This window comes from Euphorbia lathyris, chromosome 3 (genome assembly GCF_963576675.1).
Source record: "Euphorbia lathyris chromosome 3, ddEupLath1.1, whole genome shotgun sequence".
Lineage (NCBI taxonomy): Eukaryota > Viridiplantae > Streptophyta > Magnoliopsida > Malpighiales > Euphorbiaceae > Euphorbia > Euphorbia lathyris.
The window spans coordinates 39,783,800-39,794,431 of NC_088912.1; the positions used below are offsets into that span (position 1 = coordinate 39,783,800).

Sequence of the window (10,632 nt, forward strand, 5' to 3'; positions counted from 1 at the left end):
TCCTTTGATTTATCATATGTTATTTATTATACAAATTTGTTCTTGTTATATTCTTTTGGTCTTTGTTCTTGTGTTTTGGGCTTCAAGAAAAGAAAAGAAGAGGAAAGCTAAAATTGAAGACCAAATGGCACCACCTACAAATAGAGAGGTAGATGGTATTTTCTATCTTTACAAAAAAGGCTATAAAATCGAATGATGATATTTACAGCATAAAAGATTGAATCAAAGAATGATATCTCAACTGAACATAATCATGAATTCAATATAACTGCTTTTGAGGCATCGAGATGGTTAAGCCGGCATGTTCCAAGAAGATACTCAGGAAGCTCCTCTTCTGTATTTGCCTGCATTAACAAATCATTAACTCGGGTGTCCACGATCTGCAGTTAACCATAGCAGACAAGGTTGTCTTTTATTACCTGTATCAAAAATGCCATTTCAATAACTAGATTGCTGAGATAACCAAGAACAAGACTGACCACGCCTCTCGCAACTGTGGATGACCCTATATCAACTCCCAGCTGAAAACATGATCCGATACATCATTTAGGAAAGTCCTTTTCATATTGGACCAATACACGGAGAAGAGTTTACTTACCTCCAGATAGTTTTCTCCACGAAAATAATTAATTTCTAATGCTTGTCCAATCAGGCATGCTTTCTTTCCCACACTTTGCTTTACTATCCATGATCCCTGAGAAAATTAAATTAAATTGAAGCAACGAATCTCTTGTGAAAGCAAAATAAACATGATGAATATGATTGTATATCGAACATGGTAGGTTTCCGGTTTTAGCAATTTCTCAAATATTTGAAGAAAATGATCACAAGCTGTGCTAACCTTAGATATATAAGGTATGAGCTTAAACCTTGAATTTCTAAATGTATCATCCCCCTTCACAAATTTCTCCAGCAACGGTGCATCTTCCAGACGTGTATTCATCATATAGTATAGGGCAAGACTGTATGTAGTTGTACCTGGGACCTGCTCCATAGTCGATGTACAAATGAGTAACAAGAAACCGAAAATGTAATTAGGATTAAGTAAGGTCTGGCAGAGAATTAGACTTACTTGTATGTTTATAATGAAGAAAAACTCAGGTCCGCCCTGAGCAGCATATTTCTGCAAAATCAAGCTTGGGAAGTTGAAGCAAAAAGGGAACAGCTGACTAAAGAAAAAATTGCAAAACTAAAATTGTACCTGAACAATACTCCCTGCACGGCCTGCAAGATCATCTTCTCGCTTGTCAGACCTTAACCAGTCTGCACCAACCATTTGCATCAAAGTGCCTTTCGCCTTAAACTGGAGAAAAGTACACAAGAGAACAGCTTATATGCAATAATGCAGTATGATTTTTGATTATGTAATTACTCTCACATGTTGAAGAGAAGAAAATTTTGATACTTCTATTATCAGAGACAGTGCACTAATTGATTTGGTGCCTTTTCAATTAGTGTCCACGATCAACCATTCTGTTACACAATTGATTTGGTGCACATACCTTCTTCTGGTCCTCAAGGTAATTCTGTCCGCGAATTAAAAAGCTAGAAGGTTCAGATGTTGTCCAACTGGAAGGCATAGTGCAGCTGAGATCTTTTGGAAGAGTGGTTCCGTAGCAGCAAGTCATGCTGTCTTCCCTTGCCATCTCTTGCAAGTCCACATATCCCTTCTTTTGAACTGCAGGAAACAAAAATTTGTTGCAGAAGAAAATAAATCATGCAAACTCATCTAACAAGGAATTAGCAACCAACTTTACCTGCAAGATCATGCAATTTCTTCACAAACCCAGCCGCAGTAGATAACTTAGGTTGACGTATATCCTGCAGCTCTCAAAAACATGAGCAAAGTCAGCAACACCAGTGATGTTTGATGTATTTTATGCTGAGTAAGAACATCCAAACATATGAAGGATAAAGAGAGAAAACAAACAACGAGAGGAAAATAAATGCACTTCCCTTAATTACCAGTTCTAGTAGGCTAAAAGTCCATTTTAGTCCCTCAATTTGTACTCATGAGATAATATAGCCCAAAAATCAAAATGACTCTTTTGCCCTAGTTTCCCCTTTCCATATTTTTTGCAGATCTTGCCCTAGTCACTTGACTCACCCAAGATGCTTGTAAGCATTGAATCTAGTGTCTAGAGCTTTGACAAATGGAAAAACAAGAATAAGGCAAAGCTTGGCCCAAAAATGTCATTTTTTAGCAAAATTCTCAAGAACAAGTTTTAGGGTTTAAATAGTATTTTTAACCAATTCTTGGATCCTTTGCATGTTTGCATGTGTAAGAAGCAACTATGAAATAATTTGTCACAAATGCTACCTGTGAGTACATTTCAGAACCACAATCATAGCCCCAGCCATTTTCCGATGGTTCATTGTCTGAGGATTCAGGAACATCAAAAAACTCGTCAGCAGCATCATTTAGGCCCCCTAGGATGGCATGTTCTGAAGGTGTATTATCTACTTCATCAACCATCCTACCACCGCCACTCTGGTGCACCATAATATTTGCCAACTCTCCTGATGAAAAATCAGAGGATGGACATTTTCCCAATTTTGCTCTGAATAACTCTCGTAACGCTGAAATACAAAACAGTTTCATTCCACTTGGTAACAAACATCATAATATATGGAGCACGAAAAGTGAAATATGTTTCAATTTGAGCAATAGTACAAGATTACCAGCAACTCTTCCCAGCATTCGGATAGTAATAGACCGAGCTGAAGAAGCACGTAAGTAGGATTTCCAAAATTTCCAGTCAATAGCAAGCATGTGCTTCACTACAGATCGCTTCCCTTGGTTTACAGGAGATATGACATATCCTCCACCTACAAGATAAAGCAAAATGCTATCATCTAATTAGTTTTCTCTTTTTGGAAAACCACCCCACTACCCTAGTACACAATAAATGCAAACATATAGAATAAGTAACATGCAATATATAACACATATTGCATGCAATATTCTATGTTTATTTTAGAAAAGAGCTTCAAAGATCCAGGAAATTTATTCACTTAAATTTTTTAAGCATACATTACTTTTAAGGCAGGCACGGACATAGCCACTCTGGGATGGACACTTCTTGTGAAACACAGAATGGTAGAGAATGACTGCAGCAAAGCAAAAAGAATCATACTATATTAGTTCGAAAACAGTCCAATTATAAATATAATTCATGAGTGTTCACTCCACAACATTCTTACCATATGTTCCATCATCTTCCCTTCTCCAGTACCGCCGCATTAAAAAATCCCTTCGTTTCATTCCCCTGAAAATTATGATGACAAAATTCAGAATCTTAATCCATTGCCTAGGAAGATATATCACACTTCAAAGACATTGATTTACCAAGGCAACCAGTCATTATACAACATCTTGTGAACAATATCAGTGTGACCATCAAGATGCTCAACCACACTGCCCTTGTAAAAACAGAAATCCCATCTACAAGTCAATTAAGAAAATCAATATTTAGTGAAAAATTTGTCTAAGAATTACAAGATAACTATTACTCCCTCCGGTTCATATTATTTGTTAGAGAGAAGATTTTTCTTGGTTCATATTATTTGTCACTTTAGGTTTTCAATGTAAAATTTCCTATTTTACCCCTATTAACGAGTTAAACATTAATTACTCTTTTTTTTCATTTTAAGTTTTCAAGTACGGAGAATGGTGTAATTTAATGAATGTTATAGAAAATGAGTATTATTAATAAAGAGAGATAGCGGGTATTTTAGTATATTTTCTATAAATTTGATGCAAATCAGTTATTTCCTTAATATGTGTGATTTGGTCAAATGTGACAAATAATATGGACGGGAGGGAGTACAATAAAACTGTTAATACACATGCAGTTACAACGTCCCTAGCATTCTGAAAGTTATATGCTCACTTTTGTTCTAATAATCATGCACTACTCTTAATGTGCAGGATAATATGTTTCCTCAATTGGGTAAGTTCTCTGAAATGAGTTGACAGTTTTAATCATCTTTATTCACTGACATGGTCAAATCATGTAAATGTTCTAGATGTAGAACTTTACGCTCATATACATGCGATGACATAGACTGGTAAGGCCATTGATAATGCTAAGCTACAAATTAAAATTTTGTTGTAAGCCTTACTCTGATCTTGAAGGACCAAGGGACATAAGAGTTTGGAAAATGGCTTCTGAGCTTCCATCAACCACACCCACAGCCATTATTGCAGGATGATCATCCCACTGCTTAACAAAGGAACTTTTAAATAATGCAATCATAATTAAAAACTGGTCAATCGTGAATAGACAAATCTACGTACTTTTGCATGAGAATTCCTGTCTTTTGCTTCTTTAAAAAGGCGTAAACCTACATAAAACAATTACGTAAGTATGAATCTAAAAAATCTCAAACAGCAAGTGAGAATTTGTCGTTACCATTCTGACATCCAAAAATAGTCCAAGGTGAAGGCGCAATAACATCAGTTACTGGATCACTATTTGTAACTGAACAGAGAGTCCAGTCTATTGGCTTGTTCTGACTTATGCGACTTGAACCACTCAATCTGAGAGCACAACAATCTATTTAAGTTTGAAATAATCACCCCCACAAATTTAAGTGAAAAATAAAATGCCTGCACCCATGAAGACAGATTACTACTTTTACACATTCTCCAAATAAACTAAACAAGGTATGTACAATAACAAGATATCTTATGAGCCTACAGTACTTGTCCAATAATTAGGATAGCATACTCAGAGGGAAGTCAAAATAATTGATTCATGTAGAATAGGAAACTGAGCAAGCCAAAAAAATCAGATACGAGTGCTAGATTGTTTTATCATACTTGAAGGATTGCCAAGCGCTCTTTGAACAACCAATAACATTTTGTCCACCCTGAATATATATAGAGGTATTAGTCATTGTTTTACATGTAGCATCTTTTCGTAAAATAATAATAGAAAAATCCACATGTAACCTTTAAAGCTGCTTTCTGAATATAATGAATCCACCTTGCTGCTTCTTCAGGACTGCTTGCTCCCAGCTACGATATGTTTAGATTTCATAATTTAATTGAGGGAAATTTATGATACAAACAAAATGTGTTCATAGAACAATCAAGTCACCTTAAGTTGATCATTGTGATTAGAAGTATTATACAGTGTAAATAGGAAGAATACCTGCCAGAGGAAAATTTATTATTGTTATAAAATATTCATACCAGAGGGAGGAAAGCATTTGCTCATAATCGTAGTTTAAATAGATCTATTTTGTTGCAAAATGCAGGTTATGACAAAAAAAATTGAGTTTCTTAATTGTAGAACGCTTAATTACTCGAATCTGAAAACAAGAACTTTTTTCTTTTTCTTTTTTTAGAGCTATACGGAAAGAATCAATTAACTGTGTAAAAACCATATCAAACATAGCATCGATTCCACACTTTTCTATGAATACTCTCTCTCCCATTGTCCGAGACCCGAATGCATGAGTCTATAATTGCCCTTCTAACAGGATCCTGCTAAGAAATAAAGGAAAACCATCAAAATATTATAAGAAAACGTAAGACATACTAATTTATTCTAATATCAGGGAAAATGAAGCTTTCTCGTACATTGTGTTTGTCTAACAGACTGCAAACTGATCATAGAACCATTAAGATGAATATGAACCTTACATTCACTAATCTCTGCTTTACATTCGGAAATTATTTTCCGGGAACTAAATTCACCAAGATTATAAACATTCAAACATTACATTTTGAATTCATCTGAACATGTACTGAAAGAGTTCCTTTTAAATATACTTTACTGGATACAGACAGTCTAATTCAATACTTAATGCTTGCAAATACTGAAATTGGAACTAAATATTTGAAGATGTCTAGCATTCTATTAAAATTTTGTTGTGTTGCATATAAATTAAAAAGTATTAGATGGTTCTACTTGTATTTTCAATACACTTCATACTATGGTTCTAATGCAGATATCAAGAAATCAAATGTTCGTCTCAATAAATTACTGTCTTCAAATTTTTAAACCTATAATGCTAAAGACGAAGTATACTTGACATGGAAAAGATTAGTACTGAAATTCTTTTATCCAGTCCATTCACCAGTTTGACAGCAGAGGGCAAACAGGATACTTTAAAGACCGATGATAAATGGTTCATTCATGAAAAGTGAAAGGGAAAAAAAGGAAGTTAGTGAAAAAATACGTAAAATAGATAAAAGAAGAAGAAAGTAAAAAAAAAAAAAGGAGACAAAGAAAGCAAAAGCTGGCACCAAGAAACACTTTACTTTCGTTAAGGCTGCTTATTATGCGGATCAATAAACTTTTACCAGAGAATTTCTGCAGTAGTATGATTAGCACCATAGGCAGGCAGGCGGCTAAAAGCTGGTTTAACAGACCAATAAATCTTAAATATACGTGTTCTTCACATTAACAAAACTTAAAAATCTCAAGAATTGCTAGCAAAAACGATCAAGAAGTCTTTTCTTCAGCCACATAATTGCTTCATTTTAAGGCCACCAGTTTTGTTTTTAGCTTAACACCACCTACAGTAACATAATGATATAGTACAATCTTCTTTTGGAAAAAAGAAAGACAAAAAAAAAAAAAAAAACAACTCATAAAAATCCAAAATCATAATATCCCAAAATCAAGGTATTTATTTAAAACAAGTTATCTAACTCAATATTTTTTTCCCTTTATGCCTTATTCCACAATCAAGGAATCCATTCAGACTAAAAATCGATTGTAAATTCCATCTAGAACTGGTTCAAAAGGTAGCATCCAGTCTCTACTGATAAAGAAAAACAAAATCAAACTAAAAATAAGAAAACGAATGAAGAACCATAATCTGAATAAAAAGAAAATAGCAATATATGCACAAAGATATAAAAATGCACGATCTGTGAAAACAATGACATCGCATGTATATAAAAAGATAGAGATAGAGTAAAAAACCTCATTGTGAACAGTAGGAATGGACTTGAAACTCTTAAGAACATGATCTTCAAGAACGAAATACCGTTTCCGTGAGTACCGCAATCCAAACCGATAAGAACGAACAAGGTACAACCACCCTTCCATTTTTTCTTCTGTATCTCCTGAAACATCCTCCATTTTGTTTTCTCTGAAAAATCAGCAATTGTGAAAGAACACCAGTACTCAGTTCTCTTCTCTCCTAGTAAATAAAAAAAGAGGTATAAAGGTACAAGATGGATATCCTCTGATCCCTGTGAAAGGATTCAGAGGAAACGAGAGAGTAAAAAAAGGGGAAAACAGATGAATTTTCCAATGTAGTGGACTTGGAAGGACGAAGGAAGGAAAATTGAAATGAAATTGGAAAAAGAAAAGAAAAATAATTCAACTTTGTTTTTTATTTTCTGTGTTTTCGTTTGGTTTTTGTTTCTCTCTGTTCAAGTAACTGAAATTGAATTAGTGGTGCGTAGAATGAGACAAAGATTGACAGGGGCGAATATTACTTCAATTGACCTTTTTACCCTTATTGTTTTTTTTAATAAGTTCGGCTAATTTTAATATTATTAAAAATACATATATTCTGGTGTTCTATTTTTTTTTTTAAATAAAAGTTTAGGTAAGCTAGTTGTGTATGAACTGTTATTTTTTTCTTTAAAATCCACTATTACCAAGAAACATAAGTATTGTCAATATAAAAAGCTTATTTTCAGTAATTAGAAGTAACAACATCATTAAAAAAAAAAAAATTAGCATTAAAACAGAAATGATAAGTCATTGAATGAAGTATTCTGTTCAATCTAAGGATAAATGTTAAAGAATAATTTCGGCAGATAAACACATACTGTATTTTGAATTTATTTTAAAATAATCATGAACTCTGTAATACCATGGACCTTTATTGAATCTACCGTCCTCTTAGCATCCGTTTCAAACTGAATTACCTAGAGTTATCACATTACAAAGAGTCAACGTCTCAACTAGCAAAGACTGAATACTGCTTACAAACGAGATATAACATATAATAAAAGTGCTGATACAAACTAGTCCTATATTGAAACTATTCTCTGATTAGAAAACATATGTTTTTTTTATCAATTAGAAAATCTCCAATAGAGGTTGCTTTAGAAAGTGTCAAAACTTAACACATCATACTAAAATATAATATTTTATAAATTTAATCACACAACACTCTTGTGAACTTTTGTTAAAAAATGCTCAAATAGTAAACAACTTTAAAAGTTGTCATAATAGCCCGTAAATTATTATTTAAAAATAATTTATTTTAATTATAAATATTATCAACCAACAGTGAAATGAGAGAGACTCATAAAAAAGTCCACTAATAGTAAATCATTCTTTTATATTAAAAAAGTTTGACAATCTTAAAGTAAGGTTGCCAAAAATTGGCAATATTTCTTGGTATCCACCATCACTCTAGTAGTAGACACTCTTTAAAAGTCGCTAAACTCAATGTTACATCAGCTGACACTCTTTTAAACACATTTTATTGGAGATGCTTTTAGTGATATTAGTATAATATATGCAGTTGAAGTAATATACAATATAAGTGTCTTCTATGGTTATTTTGACAAAGTATCATTATTTTGTGTGTTTTCACCATTGGATGATGGAGTATAGAATTAATCTAATGGTTAAAACATACAAAATAAGGCTTACTTTGTAAAAAATAAAGTAAACATTGCTTTTACCATGTTTGAAAAATACTAATACTATTTATGAGGTTAGGGATAAATTTAATTATTTAATGTAGTTTGTTTAATTATTATATATAGAGTCTACAAAAACAAAATAGATGGGGTGGGGCTTAACTGGGGTTGGGTAATCATTCAAATATAATTATGTAGTTATACCAATTGGCTTTCGTTGCAAGCTTAAATAATTAACAATATTTTATAGTAATCTATAATATGAGATAACTTTATGATATTAAATGTTTCAAGTGAATTTACCAACTAAACTAAAATAAAATAAAGTTTGTTAGGTTATCCGAACTAGTCCAACAGCAACTCATCCAATCCAACCAACAAAAGTAGCTACAAAATAGAATATATTAGCACAGTTAATTTCTTTAGGATGAATATATACCGAGGATGAAAAGTTAAGGTAAATAATTTATTAGTGGTTATATTTTTAACTTTTTTATATTTTAATAATATAAAAGTTATAAATTAAACAATTTATTATTAAAATACAAAAAATTAAACAGTATATTGAAAAAAAAAAAATAAGGATTATACCTAAGTAAAAAAAGGGCGCACGGAACTGTGTACATTACTGACCGTAAGGGAAACCGGTGCCTTTCCTAAGTATTTGAGCTTGCATTTCATTAGTCGCTCAAAGAAGGAAATCTTTGCCAGTGTGAAGAAGTGCATTCAGCGCAGACTGAAGGGTTGGGAAGAACGAATGCTTTCAACTCGAGGGAAGGAAGTACTGATTAAGGCAGTCGTACAATCGATTCCACAATATATTATGTCTTGCTTCCTTTTACCTATCTCTTTTTGTGTTGATTTGCAGAAATTTATCAGCATGTTCTGGTGAGGAGAGATGGAGGCTAAAAAAAAAAAGTCATGCATTGGTTATCATGGGAAGCAGTATGTCAATCTAAAGACAGGGGGCTCGGCTTCCGTTGGTTATGCTCGTTCAATTTAGCTTTGATGGCAAAACAGTGATGGCGTTTGCTAAATAGACTAAATATCCTTTGCTCTCAGGTTATTAAGGCTAAATACTACAACCAGGTCGACTTCCTGACTGCACCGTCAACCCATACACTACAAAAAAAGTCTTTATTGTTACGAATTTTTTTGTCACAACATAAGCAAATTTCGTCACAATATACTTTTAGTGACAAAATTATTGGTCACATATTTTGTTGCAATAAGCTCGTCTCAATAAGTTTATTATGACGAAATTATAATTTGTCTCCGTTGTTAATATTATATTGTGACAAAATTTCATTAGTCACATTTGTGTTATATGTTGTGACTAATAATTTGTTAGAATATGTATTATATTTGGTTGCTATAAGTTTATATTAGTCTCAATATGTTACTGGTTTTGATAAAATTATACAACTTATTGCGACAAATTTTGTTAATGTGACAAATACTATTTGTTACAATTAATTAATTATTTTATTGTGACTAATATAATGAAATTAATTAAATGTGACAAATTATATTTTGACAAACAATATTTGACACTATATATTTAATTTATTGTGACTACAAAATTGTCATAAATCCAACTAAATTTTGTTTCTAATGGTTATATTAATCATAAGAGATTCATTATTGTAGTCACACATTGCTTTTTATTGTGACAACACGACTTGTTGCATAATATTTATCACAAATCAAACTTAATTCTGACAAAAAGAATAATAGAAAAAATTCATAACTAATATTATTATCTCAATCTAATATTCCATCAATCCGCAATAGAAATGTAAATTATTGTAAATTATGCTGACAGCGGTAAAAATTAAATTGCTAATTTAATGACAAGGAATTTATAAACATTAAATCTAAAAATATCTCAAACTTTGAGGCAGCTGAACAAACTCCAAATCCACACAAGAAAACAGCTTCATCTGCATTTAAAAATTAAAGAAAAAAATTAGTATAAAAAATAAATACTAATCCTACATAAT

At 32.2% G+C, this 10,632-nt stretch overlaps 1 protein-coding gene across 6 annotated transcripts; it reads right to left on the bottom strand.

Moving 5' to 3' along the window:
- Positions 1-87: 87 nt before the first annotated feature.
- Positions 88-7,398, bottom strand: LOC136224119 (protein ENHANCED DISEASE RESISTANCE 2-like). 6 transcript variants are annotated; one of them, XM_066012376.1, is made up of 22 exons: positions 6,945-7,043; positions 6,317-6,532; positions 5,392-5,494; positions 5,106-5,159; positions 4,958-5,023; positions 4,826-4,875; positions 4,416-4,543; positions 4,301-4,347; positions 4,126-4,223; positions 3,350-3,445; positions 3,205-3,269; positions 3,040-3,111; positions 2,683-2,829; positions 2,321-2,580; positions 1,758-1,821; positions 1,503-1,678; positions 1,202-1,303; positions 1,073-1,123; positions 842-985; positions 599-694; positions 420-521; positions 88-344 (listed from the first exon to the last, which is right to left on the bottom strand). In XM_066012376.1, the coding sequence occupies exons 3-22, from the start codon at positions 5,443-5,445 to the stop codon at positions 252-254; spliced, it is 1,965 nt and encodes a 654-aa protein (XP_065868448.1). In that variant the 5' UTR covers positions 5,446-5,494; positions 6,317-6,532; positions 6,945-7,043; the 3' UTR covers positions 88-251. The 6 variants fall into 6 exon arrangements, with proteins under 6 accessions (XP_065868448.1, XP_065868445.1, XP_065868444.1 ...); XM_066012373.1 differs by lacking the exon at positions 6,317-6,532 and having other exon boundaries at positions 5,420-5,494; positions 6,945-7,398; XM_066012372.1 differs by lacking the exon at positions 6,317-6,532 and having other exon boundaries at positions 5,420-5,497; positions 6,945-7,398.
- Positions 7,399-10,632: the final 3,234 nt, after the last annotated feature.

Bases quoted from the DNA above. Each gene is read 5' to 3' on its own strand.
- LOC136224119 (XM_066012372.1), bottom strand. From the start codon at position 7,103: ATGGAGGATGTTTCAGGAGATACAGAAGAAAAAATGGAAGGGTGGTTG. The intron at 4,544-4,825 runs GTATGATAAAAC...TTGTGCTCTCAG, and splicing joins AGCGCTTGGCAATCCTTCAA to ATTGAGTGGTTCAAGTCGCA. The intron at 345-419 runs GTAATAAAAGAC...TTGTTAATGCAG, and splicing joins AAATGGCATTTTTGATACAG to GCAAATACAGAAGAGGAGCT.